The sequence below is a fragment of the Odocoileus virginianus genome, unplaced genomic scaffold (genome assembly GCF_023699985.2).
Source record: "Odocoileus virginianus isolate 20LAN1187 ecotype Illinois unplaced genomic scaffold, Ovbor_1.2 Unplaced_Contig_2, whole genome shotgun sequence".
NCBI classification, from domain to species: Eukaryota; Metazoa; Chordata; class Mammalia; order Artiodactyla; family Cervidae; genus Odocoileus; species Odocoileus virginianus.
The window spans coordinates 4,692,999-4,715,365 of NW_027224319.1; the positions used below are offsets into that span (position 1 = coordinate 4,692,999).

At 55.0% G+C, this 22,367-nt stretch overlaps 1 protein-coding gene across 1 annotated transcript in view; it reads right to left on the reverse strand.

Annotated features, from left to right (window-relative positions):
- Positions 1 to 22,367, reverse strand: part of SCAP (SREBF chaperone) — a 97,947-nt gene that overhangs the window by 2,054 nt on the left and 73,526 nt on the right. The window contains exons 4-18 of the mRNA XM_020916028.2: positions 10,748 to 10,905; positions 9,789 to 10,009; positions 9,505 to 9,610; positions 8,813 to 8,985; positions 8,307 to 8,433; positions 6,706 to 6,818; positions 5,700 to 5,794; positions 4,678 to 4,776; positions 4,321 to 4,539; positions 3,237 to 3,613; positions 2,551 to 2,739; positions 2,265 to 2,466; positions 2,069 to 2,184; positions 1,465 to 1,984; positions 1,300 to 1,385 (exon numbers count right to left, since the gene is read on the reverse strand). Of these exons, the coding sequence (XP_020771687.1) occupies positions 1,300 to 1,385; positions 1,465 to 1,984; positions 2,069 to 2,184; positions 2,265 to 2,466; positions 2,551 to 2,739; positions 3,237 to 3,613; positions 4,321 to 4,539; positions 4,678 to 4,776; positions 5,700 to 5,794; positions 6,706 to 6,818; positions 8,307 to 8,433; positions 8,813 to 8,985; positions 9,505 to 9,610; positions 9,789 to 10,009; positions 10,748 to 10,905 (2,801 nt within the window). The remainder of the gene's footprint in view (positions 1 to 1,299; positions 1,386 to 1,464; positions 1,985 to 2,068; positions 2,185 to 2,264; positions 2,467 to 2,550; positions 2,740 to 3,236; positions 3,614 to 4,320; positions 4,540 to 4,677; positions 4,777 to 5,699; positions 5,795 to 6,705; positions 6,819 to 8,306; positions 8,434 to 8,812; positions 8,986 to 9,504; positions 9,611 to 9,788; positions 10,010 to 10,747; positions 10,906 to 22,367) is intronic.

The following is a 22,367-nucleotide window of genomic DNA, read 5'->3' on the forward strand; positions in this document are numbered from 1 at the left end:
AGATGCTTCATCTGTGAAATGGGAACAAATGTGTGCCTTGTGGGGGCACAAGGAGTAAATGAGCTAATGACACGAATGAAGTGGTACCTGGGGAACGTCATGAGTACGACTGGAAATTCAGTCTGGGGGAGGGGAGTCTCCCCTCCACAGCCCGGAGCCACAGGAGAGGTTTCAGTGGAGAGAGCAGCTGAGGCGGGGCTGTGAGGAGCCACAAAGGCACTGCTGTCCTACGACAGAAGAGCAGCTCTGACACGAGTGCTGCCTGCTCCGTCTCCTCTTTCCACACAGAAATAAGGATTCTGCCCACTGCCTGGGAGTCCTAGGCACAGGCTGATGGCAGAGATGAAGACATGTGTGCTCTGTGGCCCCAAAGCTTTGAAGTGAGTGGGGTTCACAAGTTTTCAGCCCAGGAAGCTGAATGGTCCACAGCAGAGCTGGGGCAGAGGAAGGAGAGGACGGAGCCATGGACTCTTGAGAGCTAGGCTGAGGCATGTAGGCTTTCCCTAAAAAGTCAAAAAACCACCAGTGGGGGAGAATTCCAAGTTCAGGGGAAGCCAGTGAACTTGGCCAGGCTGCACGGTAGGATGTCAGCTGAGGCTTGAGCAGAAAGCCAGGCCGTGGCGGGAAAGACGGCAGCAGCCACAGGAACTGACAGCTCAGGGCAAGGGGCATCGCCACCGCAGAAAACCAGGCTCGGCTCAGCTCAGATGCTGGGCCACGCGCTCAGGGACCAGGAAGGAAGAGCCAGCCAGCGTGACGGGCAGCTGAGGCGGTCACCAGAGGCACCTGGGTGGGTGAGCCCTGCGTCTATCAGCCAGAGGTGGGGGTCCCAGTCGGAGTAGCTGGGACCCCCCACCACCACGGAGACGATGATGTGATGGTGCCCTGGGAACACCTAGCCGAAAGGCATGGTGAGGAGGGAAGCAAGAAGAGTGTGCAGCATCCAAGGGGAAGGCAAGTTTTTACAGGCGTTAGTTTTACAGATCCGTTTTTCTGGAACTGAAAACCCAGAAGGGTCAGTACTGACAGGCTACCTAGACAAGTCTGACCTCAGAAGGTGAGGGGAAGATTGCACTCCGCACTGTCAGTGGTGAAGGGCCCTCTTTTCACTCCCTACCTTTACCCTCTTGAGTTGTCACCTAACATCAAGCAAACTTCCTGCAGCTCACAGGTGTGAGGCGTGTTACCGAGAAGAAAGTCAGGTCACATCAGGGAAGGAGAAGCAGAGCTTGACCTCAGTGTGTGCGGAGCATACACCCCAGGCATCTAGGGGTGAGGCAGGGATCCTAGCGCTCCCACCTTTTGTCCAGGAAGACGAGGGCTGTGATGCCTGACGACACTTCCTCACTGCTGCAGCGCAGGGTGCCCTCGATGGCGTCCCACACCTGGGGGTCCAGAGGCTATGAGCACCTGTAACTGGGAACACCCAGATCCCCCTGCCTCCCTCCAGCCGCCGCTGCCCACCTCCAGCCGGCCACTGCTCCGCCCCACCACGATGAGGCTGCCCTGCAACTCCAGACTCCAGATGGAGCCGTCTGCGCTGGGGGCCCAGGCGAGGGACGGGCAGCTCTTCTCCGGAGGAAAGCCAGCCTCGTCCTCAGTGGCCAGGGGGAACGTGGGCCCGGGAGAGGGTGGGCGAAGGGCTGGCGTGTGCACGGGAGCCATGCCCTCCTCCTGGTACACGCGCTGCACCAGGCGGCTGAAATCGTAGCCTGCGGAGTCTTGAGCACGGCGGCCCGCCCGGTACCGGGGTTCGGGCTGAGCCGGCTCGGGGAGCTGCGACCGCGCTGAGAAGTTGGTGTCAATCAAGCAGGTGAGGTCCGGCTGGTCCCCAAAGAGGGCAGGTGGTGGAGGGCCCCGGGGCCGGTGCCGCAGCGGAGGGCTGTCCCCAGGCTCCTCTGGGCCACCCTTCCCGCCGTCCGACAGCCGTTCCCAGGTCTCCTGAGTCTCCAGGCCGCTGCCAACACCGCTGTCCCGCCGCTGCCTGCCAGGGGCGGGGCGACTGGGTGAGGGCGGGGCCAGGGTGAGGGCGGAGCTAGGGTGGGGAGGGGCGGGGCGGGGCACCTACCCCGGGTGCGGGATGCGGGTGAGGCAGTCTCCGGTCTGCGCGTCCCATACGCACACGTGGCCTGCCAGGCAACAGCTCACCAGCAGCATCCCGTCGCTGGCCAGACACTCGATGTCCTGTGGGAGCGCGGCATGGACATGGGCACTGGCGGCGGCACGGCTCGGCCCCCCGGGCCCCCGGCCCCGCCCACACTCACCATGAGGTGCCCGCGCAGCACCAGGGGCACAATCTCCGTCTCAGGGGGCGCGTAGCCATAGTCGTCGCAGGGCAGCTCCCCCCGCCGCCGCCGGCCGGGCCCCGCGCCGGGCTGCCCGTAGTTGCGCGGGCAGAGCACGCGGTACAGGCAGAGCAGCAGCAGCACGAGGACAATGCCCGAGGCCAGACCAAGCGCCGCCACCCTGCACCCGGCAGAGCCCGGTGAGACCTGCCCCGGCCCCTCCCCACCCCTCCGGCAGGCCCTACCCCCGCCTCGTGGGCCTTACTTGTAGAGGGTGAGGTCTCTGTGCGCCTGCGCCGTGCCTGGCCCCTTGGGGCCGGCCTCCCAGAGCCCACCCTGCCCGGGCTGGGGCGGGGGCCAGGCGCTGCGGCCGTCCTGAGGGTGCCGGCCCTCCAGAGCCTCCCGCGGGTTCAGGCGGAGCGTGACCGGGATGACAGGCAGCAGGCTGACGTACCTGGGCCAGCAACGCTCAACCTCAGCGGAGACACCCTCGAAGGGCCTGTTGCTGCCCAGTGCCCTGTCTACTCTCCCCATGGGACTCGGCCTGACCTGCCAAGCTCCAAAAACATCCTCCCAGAACAGTCTTCCCAGCAGTAGGCTCCCCTCCCCCCTTCAGCTCTGGCACCCCAACCTTTCTCTGTCACAGACGCCAGCACCCTAGCCATCACTGCCACCTCTGTCACCCATTCTGGCAGAGTGGGAGGAAGTGAGGCGTGAATCTCATTTTGGCTAAGTAGTCGACAGTGACCTATGACCTCCCAGAGCGGGGCCCAGGGACTCAGGTTGTGGCTACTGGGAGCACTACTTCCTACTCCACAACCTGATGGGTGTTTATTTGGAAGAATATTCAGAATTCAAACCCATGGGTCTCCCTCCTGAGGGAAGGGGTGCCCTGGGGGCAGTGAGCTGACACAACCAGGTGGGAGGGGGGACCTGGCTCAGCCCGCTCACCTCTTGGCCAGTGTGATGTTGTAATAGCTGAAAAGCGTGGGCCAGTGGCGGAAAGACAGTTTCCTCCAGAGCTCCTCATCCTCAGGCCCCCAGGTGACCTCTGGGGCCGGGCTGTCATGGATGCCCTCGGCCGGACCCCCGAGCTCAGGTGGCTCCCCTGGCAACGTGTGGTTCTCGGGTAACTTGGAGGCGTCCGGCGGGAAGATGGAAAAGGCAGGGTCTGGGCGGCTGGCGGGCAGCACGCCACCAGGCACTGGCAGAGGGGCCAGGCCATCCTCGCCCAGCGGGCTCTGCTCCGTCACCTGGGCGGCCAGGCACGTGCGCAGCCCAGCCGGGTCCGTGTACACGAGGATGCCGATCCAGACCACCGTGCCGGCCTGCAGAGGGAGTGGGGGCTCAGCAGGACCCCAGGGATGAAGGGGCAGCCCTCACCCACTGCACACTTGGCCCTCACACTGGCAAGCGGCAGGACCGGACTCAGGCCTGGGGGGAGAGAGGACACAGGCCACCCGTCCCTCCCCTCTGCCTCAAGTCCTCTAGGACCGGGACCAAATGCCCCCCAGACGGACCCAGCTCCCTTTCCAGCCTCGGGTCTGAGTCCTGGCCCAAACAGAGAGAAGCACCCCGGGTCTGATACAGAACTTTCCCCCATAACTGCCCCCTCAGCTTGGGCCCCCATGGTCAGCAGAGCCACAGGGACCAGATGCCTGACCTGCTCCAGGGATATCACGGGTCTCAGTCCTCAGAGGGCCTCAGCCCCGCTCCCCTCTCACTTCAGCCAACCTTGCTCCTCCTCCCTGCTGCCCAGCCAGCATTTCCCGCTGCCTGCACAGTGAACTCTGACTTGGGGAACCACTTGGTTCCGTCCCAGAGCACCCGTCCTGGTCACTCTGGGCAGACTCCTCTCCCTGATGACACCAGCTGCTTCTCCAGAGACAAGCTTCCCACCCCAGAAACCACAAGGTCTGGGCAGGAGGGGAGGCTTCCAGGGGCCATGAGGGCCTGGGGACCACCCCCCGCCAAGACAAATGCAAATGGCAAGAGGGCCGTTGAGTGCGGGCCTGCGGGCGGGGGTGGCAGGTACCATGATGAGGCGCTGTGCCAGGCGGGTTCGGGCCAGGAAGTAGATGACACGCAGCCGCTTGGGGAGACGCAGGTTGCGGAAGGAGGACGGCTGCAGTGTGATGGTGTGGGGCATGGATGGCCGCACAGTTGGCTGCCGCTCAAAGCGCGTTGGCCGCCCCACTGGCTTGGCTGGGGGCAGGCAGGCCTCAGGGGGCAGCCGCTTGTTCAGGTCCGCCAGCTGTTGGGGGAGCAGTGGTCAGGGCCCGCAGCCGTGGCCCAGAAGCTCCCACGGGGGCTGCGGCCCTGCCCCAGGTCCCTGAGTACAGCCAGGACTGAGGAGGAGGAGGTGGTAGGGTGGGGCTCAGCTCACTCCTACCTCCATCCGGCGAATGTCAATGGACAAGACAGTGGTGAAAAACAGCATCTGAAGGAAGAAGTCAGACACCAGCCCCACGACAGCAAAAAGACAGAACTCCTGGAAAAAAGGAAATGCGAGGACACTGCGACCTCAGGGCCCAGCACTGGAGAACCAGTTCCCTGCCTGCCGCGGCCACAGCCCCATGTGGGAGCCTCTAGACCACAGCCATGGGCCCTGACCACTGCACCCCCAACAGACGGCACCCTGGGTGCTGCAGGGCAGTTTCTCGCCAGACACAGCGGGGAGGAGAGATGCTGGCACTTTGACATCTGGGAGCCGCCAAGGAGGATGCAGCAGCAGCTCCCTCCCTCCCCACGAGGGGGCAGCAGAGACCCCACGCGCTGAGCCCCAGCAGCCTGCAGTACCCCAAAAGCCCTCCCTGAGGCCCCGGCCTTGCTCATGTGCCAGGGACCAACACCTACCGAGAGCCCAGACCTGGCCTGGTTTGGGGGCTCTCAGAAATTTCTTATTCCTGGCCAATGACTACGCTGGACCAATGAAAGGAGAGGAAGAGCACAGGGGAAAATTAATTCTACCTAGAAACTGAAAAGGGGAATCTTTTTTCTCCCCAGGCTCTGTGGATAGACAGAGTTTTCTCACCGGTTTTCCTCCCCTGCCCTTGGTGAGACCTCTGGTGCATCACCATGGCTTCTACTCAAATGTGGATAAATGAAGGGTGGGCCGCACGGTGGCACATCAGCCCTCATGTCCCAAGACCATCCGCATCCTGTAGACGCCCTCTGGCGGGGTAGAGTGGGGAGCCTGGGGGCCCTGAGCTCCTTCTGAAACCTCAGCAGGCCTGCCAGTCGTGGGGAAAGGACAGGAAGCGACGTCTCCTTGCTCCCTTCACAAAACTCCTCCCAGAACCAGCAGCAATGGTGGGCTTCCTGTCAGTGGAGGTCCGCCCTCACCTCTGCTCACAGGCCCATGGCTCAGCAATGGGCTCCACGCAGCTCAAGCTGCAGACCCAGAGGCCTCACCTGGATGGCAGGCACGAGGGTGAAGTAGCCAATGAGGACGATGCCCAGCTCTGTGGCCATGTTCTTCATGATGGACCAGCTCTCGCTGCTCAGGCCTGGGGGGGACAGCAACAGGGCCACAGGGCAGCATGTAACCTCCGTCCGCTGCATGTGGGCCCATGACCGCATGGCCCGCATGAGACAGCTGCCCACCAAAGTGCCCCTAAGGACCCTGCTACAGGTACAGCTCTACAGAGAAGGGGGGCCTGGAGGAGAGCTCCAACCATCTGAGGAAGCTCGGAGAAGTGGGGTGCTGAGCTGAGCAAACCCAGGAGAGCCACACGCGCCTAGATCGGCACGTCCAGCCTCACACGTGGCTGAGGCGTCGAGGGACAGGAGAGCCAGCTGTGTCCTACCCTCAGCCCCTCCCAGGCCCCACAGTCGCACATTTAAAGCTCTGAGCGCCTAGTGGGCAGCGGCCATTTCCCCTGGTCTCCTCGGAACCCCATGTCTAGTGCAGGACCTGGCCTCTCACACAGGCTCACCAAGCTTTGCTGAGTGAGGAACAGCCTGCCCCCAGCCCTGTTCCCACAGACACGGGCTGAGGTGGAGGAGGAAGAGGAGACGTGAGAATTCAGACCTCTGGGCCCAGGCTCTTTCCTCACTTTCCCCAGAACCCAGCTCCCGCCACTAAGGCCACACGGGTCTTTCCTGGCAGCCGTGGAGGCAGTGTCTCTGAGCTGACCAGCTCCAGGAGCCTGGGCCTCACATGATGGAGTGGGGCAAGGAGAGAAAAGACCAGCTGCCAGCCGGACAAAGGGTAAACACGTGAGCCTGCAGCAGAGGCGGTTTGTGGTCTTACTAACATGTGGACCTGGACAAAATAGGGCCCTGGGCACCATGGCTGAATGGGGCTCACGCTAACAAGCGGGCGTCTTAGTGGAGGCCGGGGCGAGGGAGGCCCCTGGGCTCCCCGTTCCCTTGGCAGGAGGAGGTGCTGCCATGCCCCCCTCCACCCCCCCGTTACCTTGGGCGATGCGCAGCTTCACCTCGAGGTCCACCGGGGTGGAGACGACGGACTTGGTGAGCACCAGCACGTTCTCCAGCCCGATGACCACCACCAGGTAGGGGAAGATCTCCCTGTGGACAGGGCAGGGGCAGGGGGAGAGGAACGTGCTGAGGGGGGCCCCCAACACATGGCTGCTCCTCAGCAGGCCTGGGTCCTGGGGGCCTGTGGGGTCTGGCCCACAGTGGGGGCTGCCAAGCAACTCCCACATCACAGGACTGGAACCCCACCCTCCTGGAGGCCTCTGTCCACATGACTCGCAGCTTTCAGGCTGGCTTCCAAGTCGTGCGGAGGAGCCAGCCACCATCCTGGCTCTGCATCTGTCCAGCACCGTGGGAAGAGGCCCCCTGCCCAGCTGCCAGAACACAGCTCCCCGGCCCTTCCCACACCAGTCAGAGAAGCCCACACCGCAGCATGCCAGGCCCTCAGGACTAAACAGAAGGGGACACCAGCCTGAAGCCCCACTCGCCTCTGGAGAGAAGCTGTGTGTGGAGAAGGGCGACCGTTTCTAGAGAAAACTCGCCTAGCTCTCTCAGACCACAGGCTCCCACTCCCTGACTACGAGGAACGCAGGCACAGGGAACCCCCACCAAGCGGGAGGGCACTGGGACCCCTGCCGGGGGCTGCCTTGAGGAGGCAGAGAAGACAGCTATAGCTGAGGGGTGATTAGCACCATCAGGTCTAGGAAAGGAAGCGAGTGTTCTACAAGCAAGGGAAGGAAGAGGAAACACAAGATCGCTGTTCCTGGGAGCAGCCGGACAAGCAGAGGCAGGGCACAGACCAGTCAGCCGTGATCACTAACAGGCCAGAGTGGCCCAGGGTAGGACCATGTTTCTGAGAGAAATGGAAGGGAAGCAAACGGTGGGAAGGTGACAAATCAGAGTGTGCTTATGGCCTGTATCTTTTAAAAAGCTTACTCCAAAAAAAAAATAAATAAAAAGCTTACTCCAAAATGACCTACCAGGCAATTTAAATGTTTTAATATTAAGAAAGGAAGAAACATACTGTCTCTATGTCACACTCATCTACGGCTTAAGCCGTCGAGAGGCAACATGCACATGTATTTAAAATACATAAATACATGGTTGGATGGCATCACTGACTCAGTGGACATGAGTTTGAGCAAACTCTGGGAGACAGTGAAGGACAGGGAAACCTGGCGTGCTGCAGTCCATGGGGTCGCAAAGAGTCAGACACAACTCAGCAACTGAACAAATACAACTTACACATCTGTATACCCTCAGACACACAGTCACACACAACACATACCCATATATATGCATAAACACATATACACACACAGAAATATACACATGAATATACACATACATACACACAGCTATGGATGTATTATATGTAAATATACATATAGTTTGTATATACATACGTTAAGCCAGGTAACTCAAAAGAAAAAACACATACCTCTTAAGTGTCAAGATAACCATGTGAAAATATAGGGTAACAGCAAGCGTCCAGCGCAGGGCTGGCCAAACACCCAGAGGTGCAGGATGCTCCGGCCTGCGGGCCCACCCTGCCACCCAGGGGAGCCTGCTGGGACCTACCCGCCGTTGAGGGTGGGCGTCAGGCCGAAGAGTGTGCAGAGCCCCACAGACATGAGCAGTGAGCTGAGCACCGTGACCACGGCAGCCAGAGCCAGGCCCCACTTGGACTTGACCATGTCGATCTTGCCTGGAGGGCAGAGAACGCATCAGGGCAGCCTCTCCCCAGAGCCTGGCTCACTGGGCCCGTAACCTGAGAGCTGGGAGGGGAGTGCACCTGCCGGTCGCGGAAGGGAAGACCCTGGTTTGCGCAGAGAATGCGTACCCTTCCATCTCAGGGTGTAGTGTCCTTGGAAACCCTTCCCAGGAAGGGACTTTTCCTGAGTAGTGGGAGGAGCCCTGGACCCACCCAAGCCCCTCAGGCCCTGTTGGGGATGAAGCCCCAGCTTCGGTGACCATCAGGCACATTCTACATCTCCGCTTGGGCCCCTGAAGAGGCAGGGAAGGGGTGATCTGGAAATGCCCCTATTAGCTGGGAGAAAGCCCCGGCCTCTATGCCGTGGACCTACGTGTGGAGAAGTAGATGTAGGCGAACAGGATGATGTAGGTGGTCACCAGGGGGATGAGCTCGGCGATGCCAATCTCCTCCTTGAAGTGCACATGGACCAGGCTCTCTGCCCTGAGGCTGCAGTTGGGGCTGGGGTGCAGCAACATCAGGCGGGCCCGCAGGCTGCCCAGGAACCTGGTTGGGGGCAGGAGACGGACCGTCCCTCTCTGTCCAGCGGACAAAGGCAATCCCTGACGCAAGGTCCGCAGGGATTCCCTCCAGTCCTGAGGGGTATGGAAGAACTAAAAAGTTGGCCCAGCTGTCTCAGAGCGCCCCTGAGCACTCCACTCCCAACCTATCACTGCGCTCTGATTGCCACAGGCCTGGAACAGCCCATCGGGGGCCCCTGCATGCCCTCGCCCCTGGGGGAACTGTCTTCAGCGCTCTCCCAAGTCACATGGGGCTTGGCAGTCACCAGCTGGGGACCCCTACCAGAGGCTCCAGAGAGACCATGGAGGCACCAGGACCCCGAGCTCGCTATGCCTGCCGTCCCCCCTGTTCTTAAACAGCCATCAGGTGGCCCCCCTCAAGCGTGAGCAGACGGCACCGAGGGACATGAACATTTCAGCAGAAGGCCTGAGAACTCTGAGCTCCTGGGGGCACTGTGGACACTGCAAACGGAGAAGCCGCCTGCGTGCCGCAGCCTGGCCTTACTTGGCGTGGTAGTGCTGGAAGACCAGGGTGATGGTATATGAGACCAGCCGCTTCCTGGTGTACAGGCTCACCCCACTGTACTTCCCAGGGACGCCAAACAGCAGGTCTGCAGAGAGAGGGCAACAGGTGCTGACCAAGGAACAGCAGCTATGTAGACACACCAAGGACCCCTCTCCACCCCACCCTGAGAAACTGAGGGTAACCCCAGATCTGCCAGAGCAGCCTCCGAAGAGGAAGTGGTGACTGACAGGCCCCCGATGGCTCTCAAGGGACTGTCCTGGCACCTTTGAGTGTGGCCGAGGTCTGCAGGGTTTTGGGCTCGTGCTGGTGGATGGTCCTGATGATGTCGGGGTCCGCGTGGAAGCGCTCCCTGTCATTCTGCCAGAAGTTTCCGGGGGACAGCAGCAGGCATCCATGCTCGGGCAGGAGGTTGCGGAGCTTCCTGAGGCCTGGCAGCAGGTCAGTCACTTGCAGGCACACGTCCTCCAGGCTCCTTGTTCCGGAGCTGTGTGGGGGACAGGATGAGGTGCTGCCGAGTCTGCCAGCCCCCTGCAGCCCCGCGCATGAAGCTCCCAGGCGCCCAGTGTCTCAAAGGGCCGAGGACAAGGGCAGCCAGGGAAGTTCTCCCAGGGGCTCAGTCACCACACCGGGAGGCAGCCTGACCTTCCAAGTGCATGTGGAGCCCCAAAGCCCAGCCCCTCCGAGGAGAGGTGTACTCGGGAGCAAGCATAGCCCCCTCACGAGAACCCCTGCAGTTCAGCAGGCAGAGGAGGCAGGGTGAAAACCAGGGGCCGTGTGTGGTCCAAGGCCTCAGCTAACCTCCACTAGCACTGAGGCAGCCTGCAAAGCAGCACGCCCCAGAGCCGCACTGGTGGGCTGGGACTCCTGGAGGGGACCCCTGGGCACAGCTGGCCACCATCACACTCGCATCTCACAAGCCCTGGGCAAGAGCCCTCAGGGCCACCAGTCAGCCGGGTCTCGGAGAGCCTGTCCCAGGGTCGGCCCAGTGGACCCTGGTCTGTGTGCGGCCTAGGGACGAAGCTCAGGGCTCTCCCTGGGCTATGGGCACAGGTCAGAGGGGAACACAGCTGCAGTGGACCCACTGTGTGCTGAGAAAGGTGAAGTGAGCTCACCCACCCTCTCAATCTCGCAGAGCTGGCTGGCTCGGTGGATTTACGCCAAGGGCTGCGCCCCGCCTTTGGTGCGGAGCTGGGTCGGAGAGGCTGGGCCCTGGCATGGATACCTGTCTTTCAGCACATGGTTCCGAATCTCCTCCACCAGCTGGAACGCCCTCGACAGAGGCGAGCGGAACACATCTACTGCCAGGAGATTCTTATGCCAGGGAGACACAGAAGACTTCACAAATATCTGCTGGATATAAGCCACCGGGGCCCCCACGTACTGCGGAAGAGATGGGGGATGGTAGAAAGGTCAGTACTCTTGCTGGGAAAATCCCATGGACAGAGGAGCCAGGCGGGCTACAGTCCATGGTGTTGCAAAGAGTCAGACACCACTGAGTGACTAAACCACCACCAGAAAGGTAGCTCAGTACAAGAGGGAGAAACATGGTCCGTCCTGGGTAAGGACTGACTGAGCACCTGGTATGGGCAGTCATGCGGGGCCTTCAAACAGCCCTTCAAACACGAAGATGCCCAGGGAGGTCCATGGCAGTCCTGTGGTTAAGACTCTGAGCTTCCACAGCCGGGGACTCGGGTTGGATCCCTGGTCAGGAAATGGATCCCACATGCCAAAAGTAAAGATCCCGCATGCCCACAAAGATGGAAGATTCCCCGTGCCACCATTCAGACCTGGCGCAGCCAAGTATTTAAAAAATAAAAAAGAATCTGTTCTTCCAATGCAAGGGGTGTGGGTTTGATCCCTGGTTAGGGAACTAAGATCCCACATGCTGCATGGTGTGGCCAAAAAAAAAAAATTGTTTTTTAAATGAAGATATTCACAAGGGCCTTCTCACCACTGAAGAAACCACTTTCCTACATATTTCTCAACAGAACAGCAACCACAGGCCATAAATTGAGTCTGGCACCTGTTTTACTAAATCAAGTTTTCCTGGAACAGAGCCACGGCCACCCCATTTCCACACTGTTCTGCTTTCAGAGAACAATGAGAGGTAAGAGTTCACAATAGGCAGAGAGATCCTCAAAGCCTTCACAAGACCTGTATTATCCAGCCCTTGATGCCAAACACCTGCGGACCTGCCAAGAGGCCACAACCTCCCCACTGGTAGAGCCTACTGTGCTGACCCTAGTTTTGCCACTTACAGGTCAATGGATTTTGAGCTCAGCAGACCCAGTTTTAAATCTCTGCTCCTTAAAGTGTGTGGTCTTGGAAATGACTTTGATGCCTCTGGATTTCAGTTTCCTCAGTGTGACATGGGGATAATGACATTCACGCTGCAGCATCACTAGGACGCACCTGTACACACACACTCACACATGGACGCGTAAGCAAGCACAGGTGTGGCGTGTCCTCTCTCGGGCCCACACGACTCTCCTGTGAGGACTTGCGCAGGACAGTGTGAGGATTCATACCCAGAGCCCACTGGAACACCACACTCCCCTCACTAGGACCTGCCATGTATCCTTACAGGCACCTAAGTGACAAAGCGACACATACGTGACAGGCAAGGAGTGAGCCCCAGCGGGGGGTGTGGCGGGGGCAGCCCCAAAACAGGCTGGACTGGCCGCGCAGGGTCACGGCCAGAGGAGCTGAGTGGGGCCCCGAGGTGGCGAGGAGGTGGGAGGCAGGAGGGGGCAGGGGCAGCCCAGGGTGTCCTGATCCAAGGAACAGAAATCACAGAGCAATGTGGGGGCCGGGATGATGCCTGACTGAACTGTCTGGATTTTAACCAGGTGACAAAGAAAAGCCCCGACTGTCTCAAAGGGAAGGGCGAGCTTACAAAGCAGTGCTCCAGGGAACCCCCTCAAGTTAGGCCGTCATCCACCTGGAGAGAGGGAAGGCCAGCCCGCAGCCCAGGGGTGCTGTGAGGTGCCGGCTGGAGGAAGCCGGGCCTGGTCGGGGATGGGAGGACGTCCCGACGCCTGTGCGGCCGTCAGAACTCTGAAGGGCAGGTGTGAAGAGAAGAGGACGGCCATCCACCATGCAATGACGCCATGCTGCAGCGTGAGCACGGGCCGAGATACTGATCACACACAGCACCCCAGGCACCACCTGAGCCTCGGTGAAGTGTGCATTTCTGACAGCCTCTGGGGACAGAAGCCTCACCCGCTTAGCCGTCTGCACAGATGAGGCCGGGCAGACGACGTCAGGAGGTGCAGAGGGACGGGCACAGAACGGATGCCACCTGAGCTCCTCGACTCGACACACCTCGCAGCTCCACAAGAAGAGCGGCCCCGGGCTGGGCACCCTCCAGCCCCCCCACAAAGGGCACGGCGTGGCACCCAGGGACAGCTGGCCCCGCAGAGCTGCCAGACCTGGGTCTGTTCCCAGCGGGCATGAGGCTGTGACCGCAGAGACCACCTCCTCCACCTCCACCCCGAGGCCCAACTGAAGTTTCAGTTTCCAAGCAGGACTGCTCCCTGGCCCTCCAGTCCAAACCCAGCCCCCGCCAGGCCTCCATTTCGGCAGAGCAACAAAGAATGTACTTCAGAACCAGAGCTCTCGTTCGGGGCTCCTGGGATGGACCCAGGAGTTCCGTGAGCACCCTGCCCAACTCACATCTCTTCTCAGAAGTGTATCTACTATCATCACCTCATCACTGTTAGGGGAGAGGATGCACAGCTTTCAGATTTCACAGAATCTGAACCCCCTCAGCCCTGCATGCCTCTCTCTCCTTTGACCTTCCACCGGCTCTGGTAAACCCCCGGCTGGTCTGGTCTCACCCCTCAGCAAGTGAGGCTCACCAGGCAAAACCACCATGCGCTTCACCTGGCTGGCCCTCCGTCTGCAGGCCGGCTCTCACTTGCCCTCCCGACTTCCTGCTGAACTCTCCAAGCAGCTATTCCACATCCACCCAGCTCTTTCAAGACCTTGGGTCAGTCTAGCATGTCTGCATCAAACTCATCATCCAGTGTATGTATGAGGGGCCCTCAAATCCCCCTCTTCCAGGCTCAAAGCTCTCTTACAGCGGGTTATCTAACCAACTCCTGCCATTCATTCACTGTCCCACTCACTGTCTCGGCTGGGGTTCCCCCAGCAGCAGACCCTGGACAAACAGTGTCCTCAGGAGGTGGTGGGAACAAGGGGAGGGGAGCAGGGACAGGACAGGGCAAGGAAGGCCACCACCAAGGGTGGGTTGCTGAACAAGTGATACTTGTGGATTAACGGTTTAGCTGAGTTACCCCACATAAGGGATGACGGCTGAGGTTACACATCAACTCCTCCTACAGTTACTGGTTGAGGGCAGCTCCTAGCGGGTGTGAATTCTCCGGCACCTCAGGCCTTCGGTCCCTGAGATCTTTGACAAATGAGATGCGGATACTGGTGGCTGGCAGGCAGGCAGGCACGAACATGGGAGCAGAAGAGGTGGGCAGGGCCTACCACTCACCGCTGAGCCTTACCATAATCCTTGCTTGAAACTCAAGTAAGAAACATGTTGAAAGAGACAACACAAGGTATCCTAAGTGGGTGATGGAGAGCACCTAAGGGCCAGTGGAGTCCAGGTGCCTCTGGGAACAGAGGGAGGGGCCCTCACAGAGGGGGGCTTCTAACGTGGCCCCAATAAGCCCCAGCTGCTCATGCTCATGCCAAGTATAACTCTCCTGGAGAGTGGGCTGGACCTGGTGACTTGCTTCTGAGAAACAGAATATAGCAAAATGATGAGCCCTTTATTTCTGAGATTGGGCTACAAAAGACTATGACCCTTAACGCCATTATGCTAAGTGAAATAAACCAAGCACAAAAAGGCAAACACCACATGGTTCCACTGATATAAGGTGCCTAAAGGAGTCACATTCAGAGTGTCAGAAAGCAGAAAGATGGTTATCAGAGGTTGGAGAAGGGGGACTACAGAGTTATTATTTAACTGGTGCAGAGTTTCTGTTTTATCAGATGAAGCATTACAGAAATGGATGGTGGTAATGGTTGTACAGCGTGAATGTATTTAATACCACTGAACTGTACACTTAAAAACAGTTAAGAGAAGGAATTCCCTCTCTTAGGACTTGGCACTTTTGCTGCCACAATTTGTTTTAAATGGCAGGAAAAAAGACTTTGACTCTTCCATGGCCCTATCCTTACAGCTACCACTCTGGTGACATTAGCTGTATTGTGAGATGCTCCAAAAAGGTCCATGAGGTACAGAACTGAGGGGACTTCCAGCCAACACCCCGTGAGGGACCAGAGGCCCAGCCCACAGCAGGGGGCGTGCTTCCCTCACTGTCTGACGTGGAAGCAGGCTCTGAGACAACTGCAGCTTTCATGGACAGCCTGAGCAGGAGACCCTGAGCTAGAGGACCCAGATAAGAAAATCAAGTCTTGGTGAGATAACAAGAGTATGCCCAAGGCCACACAGCCGATAGGCAGCAGAAGCAGGATTCAAGCCCGGGGCTGCCCAACTCCCAACCCATGAGTCCTAAGTGCCGGGGTGGTTCTGACCACGTGGGTCCCATGGAGAACACGGCACAGAAGCGAAGGCCCAGCACAGCAGTGCCAGAGGGAAGCTGAGGTCCTAGGGCCCGGAGGGTCTCAGCTGCCACCGTCTCAGCATGAGAGCCCTGACCTGGGCTCCTCGGAAACCTCGCATTCAGGCTTAGGCCGCCACCACCCACGCTGCAGGGCTGGCCCGGAAGCCCAGGCGCCCAGGCGGACTGGCGGGCAGGGCCTGGCATGAGGGTCAGCTTTCCATGATGATCCAGTCTAGCAGGGCCAGGCCCGAGCAGGCCGTTTCAGGCTTGCTGCTGCTTTAAACACAATCCCTGAGCCTCCCTGGTGGTCCAGTGGTAAAGAATCGGCCCGTCAATGCAGGAGACATGGGTTTGATCCCTGCTCTGAGAAGATCCCACGTGTGTGGAGCAGCTAAGCCCATGGACCACGTCTGTGTAACCTGTGCTCTATTGCCCGGGAGCCCACGGTGCTGAAACCCGCACACCCTAGCTCTGCAACAAGAGGCCACCGCAATGAGATGGCCCGCACACGGCAACTGGAGAAGAGCCAGCGCAGCAACAAAGATACAGCACAGCCAAAAATAAATAAAATTTTTTAAAAAAAGCTTGTTTAAGCACACACACACACACAATCCGTCCTTCACTTTCAGAGAAAGCATCCTAGAGCTCCAGGCCCTTTGCCTTTAGGCTGACATACCCAGGGGCCCCTGACAACACGGTATGGAGCACTCCCATCCCTCAGCTCTTCTGGAGAACTGGGCTCCTGCTCCTTGTTCCCCAGCCCTGGACAGGCAGGGGATGGCTGTGGGGGGAGGTGCAGGGGCCACGCAGGGGTTCACATTCTAGCTCCACCTCCAGCTGTGGGCCTCGGACAAGGGTCTCTACGCTCTCCAAGCCTGACATACTGAGGGAAGTGAGGACAGACCCTCAGAGCTCGGCAGATCACTGTGAGGACCGAACAAGACAACACGAGAAACCAGCCAGGAAGGCATGCAGCCCAATGCACATCAGTTACATCTAGTGGTATCATCATGCCCTAAAGCTCTTATTGCTAGACTTGAAATCCCTTTAAAATGAACCCCTCTTCCCCTCTCTGGTCCCCTCACCCTCCTCATAGGCACCATCATCTCCATCTCCAAGTTTCTCTAAGACTGACCGTCTTACCACCACTTTCACCATGTCGATACCTCTAAGGGCTCAGCTTCCCACTGCCGAAAGGATTCATTTAAACTCCAGAGCCCAGGATTTAACTTGGTCCCAACTACCTGATCACCTATCAAGCTCCAAGAAGAAAGCCTCACTTCAGACTTCTGTCTCTTAAATGAGCCGTGCTTATTTAACAAGTCATTCAAAAAAACCTTTCTTAAGCATGTACTATGTACAAAAGGTTGGACAAACCTGAAATGAAACACAGGTAACAGGACAGTGTTCCAGGAGAAACAGACACACATCTGTGAGAGCTGGGGAAACAGGGCTTCCTGAAGAAGGTGACACGTGAACTAATGGGTGACAGATAACTGAGAGCATGCCTGGCGCACTTAGAACCTCTGAGCACAGGAACCCCTGTCCTGCCCTCCGCTCTGGCAAGATATAAGCAAGGACAATGGTGACAGCCAGACTCATTTACAGAATGCCAGTGATGGACCAGACACCGACCTGAATTTGCATCCTTTCACTTAATCCTGTGACAGTTGTAATGCAGGTATAATTATTATCCCCATTTTACGAATGTGGAAACTAAGATACAGAGTTGTTACATAACCTGCCCAAGGTCACACAGCTGAGAAACGGAAAGTCTTTACCTTTCTGCTTTGCTCTGGTGAGAACACCCCTCCTCTCAGTGGGAACTGACCTCCCCGCACCCCCACATGGGGGTGATCAGTGACTCCAATACAGGCCAGGCCTAACCCAGAGCACAAGATGCTGGCAGAGTTGATTAGAGTCCTTTCTGGAGGACACACAGAGGCCCAATCTCAGGGTGCAGCCTCCATCCCACTGCAGGAACACGTCAGTAAAAGGGGAGAAGAGGGCTACATAGAGAGATACCTCCAGCACACAGAAAGAATTATAATTCAGTAAAAGAAATTCATCACCCACACATCTATGGACACCTTACCTTTGACAAAAGAGGCAAGAATATTCAAAGGAGAAAAGACAGTCTCTTCAGTAAGTGATGCTGAGAAAACTGGACAGCCACCTGTAAAAGGATGAAACTACAGCACTTCCTAATGCCATACACAAAGATAAACTCAAAATGGATTACAGACCTAAATGTAAGACCAGAAACTATAAAACCCTTAGGAGGAAAACTTAGGCAGAACACTCTTTGACATAAATCATAGCAAGATCTTCTATGACCCATCTCCTAGAATAATGGAAATAAAAACAAAAATAAAATGGGACCTAATTAAACTTAAAAGCTTCTGCACAGCAAAAGAAACTATAGGCCCTCATCAAAATATCTACAAACAATAAATGCTGGAGAGGATGTGGAGAAAAGGGAAACCTCTTGCACTGTTGGTGGGAATGTAAATTGATACAGCCACTGTGGAGAACAGTATGGAACTTTTCTTTCAAAACTAAGAATAAAACTACCATATGACCCAAAAATTCCTCTACTGGGCGTACACTCTGAAAAAACCACAACTGAAGATGACACCTGTACCCCAATGCTCAGTGCACTGCTTACAACAGCCAGGACATGGAAGCAACCTGGATGTCCACTGACAGGTGAATGAATAAAGAGCTTGTGGTCCACATATACAACAGAATGTTCCTAAGCCATAAAAAGGAACAAATCTGAGTCAGTCCCAGTGAGGTGCATGAATCTAGGGTGAAGTCAGAGTGAAGTCAGAAAGAGAAAAACAAGTATCATATAGCAATGCATATAAATGGAATCTAGAAAAATGTTACAGATGAACCCATCTGTAGGGGAGCAATAGAGATGCATGGGGGATGAGTCACGTATCTTACTAGTCATGCCCTCATCTCCCATGCCAGTAAGGCTATGCTCAAAATCCTTCAAGGCAGGCTTCAGCATTATGTGAAATGAGAACTTCCAAATTTGTAAGCTGGGTTTAGAAAGGCAGAGGAACCAGAGATCAAATTGCCAACATTCTCTGGATCATAGAGAAAGCAAGGGAATTCCAGAAAAACATCTACCTCTGTTTCATTGACTACACTAAAGCCTTTGACTGTGTGGATCATAACAAACTGTGGAAAACTCTTAAAGAGATGAGAATACCAGACCATCTTACCTGTCTCCTGAGAAACCTGTATGTGGGTCAAGAAGCAACAATTAGAACCTTGTATGGAACAACTGACTGGTTCAAGATTGAGAAAGGAGTACAAGGCTGTTTATTGTCAACCTGCTTATTTAATCTATACACAGAGCACATCACTCAAAAAGCCAGGCTAAATGAATTACAGCTGGAATCAAGATTGCTGGGAGAAATAACAACCTCAGGTATGGAGATGATACTACTTTAATGGCAGAAGGCAAAGAAGAACTTTATAAAGAGCCTTTTGATAAGGGTAAAAGAGAGTGTAAAAAGTTGGCTTAAAACTCAGTATTAAAAAAACTAAGATCATGGCATCTGGTCCCATCACTTCATGGCAAATAGAAGGGGAAAGGTGGAAGCAGTGACAGATTTCCTCTTCTTGGGCTCTCTAAAATCACTGCAGATGGTGACTGCAGCCATGAAATTAGAAGATGACTGCTTCTTGGCAGGAAAGTTATGACAAACCTAGACAGTGTGTTAAAAAGCAAAGACATCACTTTGCCGACAAAGGTCCATATAGTCAAGGCTGTGGTCTTTCCAGTAGTCATGTATGGATGTGAGAGCTGGACCATAAAGAAGGCAGAACACCTGAAGAATTGATGCCTTTGAACTGTGGTACTAGAAAGACTCTTGAGCATCCCTTGGACAGCAAGAAAATCAAACCAATCAATCTTAAAGGAAATCAACACTTCATTGGAAAGACTGATGCTAAAGCTGAAGCTCCAATACTTTGGCCACCTGATGCGTAGAGCTGACTCAGTGGAAAAGACCCTGATCCTCAGTGGAAAAGACCCTGAGAGGATGAGATGATTGGGTGGCATCACTGATTCAATGGACATGAACTTGGGGAAACTCTGGGAGATGGTAAGGGACAGGGAAGCCTGGCATGCTGCAGTCCATGGGGTTGCAAAGGGTCAACACGGCTTGGCAACTGAACAACAACAGAGACGCAGACAGAGAACAGACTTAGGAGACAGTGGGGGAAGGTGAAGGTGGGATGAATTGAGAGAGCAGCACTGAAACACGTACATTTCCATATGTAAAACAGCCACTGGGAAGTTGCTGTATAACACAGGGAGCGCAACAGTGCTCTGTAACCACACAGAGTGGTGGGATGGGGTGGCAGGTGGGAGGGAAGTTCACAAGGGCGGGCACATATGCCTACCTATGGCTGATTCGTGTTGATATATGGCAGAAACCAATACAACATCATAAAGCAATTATCCTCCAATTAAAAATACATTTTTAAAGTAAAGGCTATAAGCTTCACATGGAAAGAACAGGGACATTGCAGTTATCCTGCAACAATTCTAAATATAAACTCTTTGTTTCCTAAGGGGGGGGGAATCACTTAAGAGGCAAAAATGCCAGTTAAAATTAAATATCCCTGAAAACTTGCACCTATCCATGTTTAACATGTTAGTTAAGAAGAACGATAAACTATTCTTTTGGTACAAATTCCTTTCTAAGACACAATAAACAAGAAACAGGGAAAGTGTGTTAGAGAAAGTGCTAGCGTTTAATCCTTTTGAAAATTTATCTTTTTTTTTCTTTTTGTAAAAGGAATGCAAGTCTATTGTAATACGCAACCTAAAAGTAAGTGTTGTTTACATTTTACTGGATTTGATACTAGTTTTTCCTACACACCAGGGCTTCCCTGGTTGCAATGCAGGAGACCTGGTTTTGATCCCTGGGTTGGGAAGATCCCCTGAGAAAGGAATGGCAACCCACTCCAGTATTCTTGCCTGGAGAACTCTATGGACAGAGGATTAATACTTTTCCTATGCATATATTTTTTAAATGGTTGGTATAATATATGCACTGTTTTATCTTAGGCTTTTCTTACTTAATCTACTTTGTTGAGCTTAAAAATCTATTTAATGGGTACATTCAAGTTTATGTGTGTAGTATAATTTAGTCATTTCTCTATTTAAAGGATAGCTAGATTATTGCATTTTTTCCATTATCAATATACTTCTTTGAATAGTTTTGCATATTAAAAAAAACCCACACAACTCAGTTCAAAATGAGCAAATTATTGAAACACTTCACAAAGGAAGATGTGCAAATACAACAAGACCTCAACAATATTCATCTGGAAAATGCAAATTTAAAACCACAACTAAGCACCTCCCTGGTGGTCCAGTGGTTAAGAATTTACCTGCCAATGCAGGAGACATAGGTTCGAACCCTGGTCCAGGAAGATTCCAGATGCTGAGAGGCAACAACGCCCGACGCCCATGCACCACAACTACTGAGCCTGAACGCCACAACTACCAAGACCCGAGCACTCTAGGGTCTGCGCTCCACAACAAGAGAAGTCACCACAATGAGAAGCCAACACGCTGCACCTAGAAAGCAGCCTCCACTCAATGCAATTAAAGAAAGCCCACTCACAGCAATGGAGACCCAGCACAACCAAAAACAAAATGAATAAAATTCTTAAAAAAGAAAACCACAACTAGATTGTTCCATACTTCTGTAAAAAAGACTAAAACAAAAAACCACACACAAAAAAACCCCTGATGGTACCAAGAACTTTAGAACACAAAGACTGAACTTTACGGAAATTTTAAAAATACTTCAGGAGACTGACAGATGTGAAAAGAATGACACCTGACCTCTGCAGTCTTCCTTCTAAAATCCCACAAGCTGAGACTAGTCTAGAGAGATAGAAACAAATCCCCGCTTGAGGAACACTCCTCGAAACTGTCAAGGTCATCGAGAGCAAGCCAAGTCTGAGAAACTATCACCAAGGCAAAGTAAGGAAACCAGATTTCCTTAGCTTGTCCCCATGTCCTTTCTCTCTCCCGAGAGCCCATCCAGGATACCATGTTACATCTAGCTGTCCCGTCTTGGGAGGCTTCTCTTGACTGGGACAGTTTCTTGGACTCTTTTTTTCTGATGACCTTGACCGTCGTGAGGAGTGCTGGTCAGGACTGTGCAGACCACTCCTCACAGATTTATCTGATGTTCTTCTCATGATCAGACTGGGATTACGCTGCTTGCGAAGGAAGACCATAGAGGCAAAGCACCCTTCTTGTCTCACATCAAGGTACACACCGTCAACCTGATTCACCACTGCTGATGGTGACCCCGAACACCGTGTCGAGAGCCACCTGTCAGGGTCTCCACTGGAAAGCAACTCTCTCCTCCCCTTTCCACTTGGCACTTTCTGGAAGGAAGTCACAGTGCACAGTCCATAATGAAGGAAGGGGGATTATACTCTACCTCTCTGAGGGCAGAGCGGCTACATAAATTCAGAATGTTTTGCTCAGATTTGTCTATTCTCCTCCACTTAGTTATTCAATCATATGGACTCAGTTATGTATTTATTTTGTCACAGAATGTATCTTCTTTTTCAGCACTGACCACTGGGAGCTCCTGGGGCTGGCTCCTGTGTGCTGTTGATAAAAGAACCACATCTCCATCTTCTCTTCCCAAGCACCCTCCGTCTCCTCCTGGGCAGTGAGGCTCCATGTGTCCCCACGATCATTCTGCCAGGCACACTGAAGACATGCAATAAACGTGCTGAATAATAAAGGAATGGATGAGGAATGAAGGACATCTGCTTCCTGCTGTGAGCAGCGGACACTTGTGCTGTGCTGCCCAGGGCCTGCACTTCCTAATCTTCCTTTGGAAACAGCCTCTCTCACCCCCAATGTGGTGATGAGGCCAACCAGCAAAGCATCTCCCTGCTCACAGGGTCTCGGGTTGGGGCAGGCAGGTAACCCCATACCCACAGGGCTGAATCTGCTGTAGCCCCTATTAGGGAGAGGACAGTGAGCTGACCCAGAGCGGGTGTAGTTGAGGGATGGCCTCCTTCTGAGGCCTAACCCATACTGTCCGTTAGTAAGTCCTGCCTGTGGGTGAGCTCTATGACCCCAAAATGCCCTTTTCACTTCCTCTGGTTTCGGTTGAGTTTTCAGTTCCTCATAATTAAAGCAATCCTTACAAGTCCTGCATTGCTGACCTTTACTGTTACAACAGTCAATCCTGG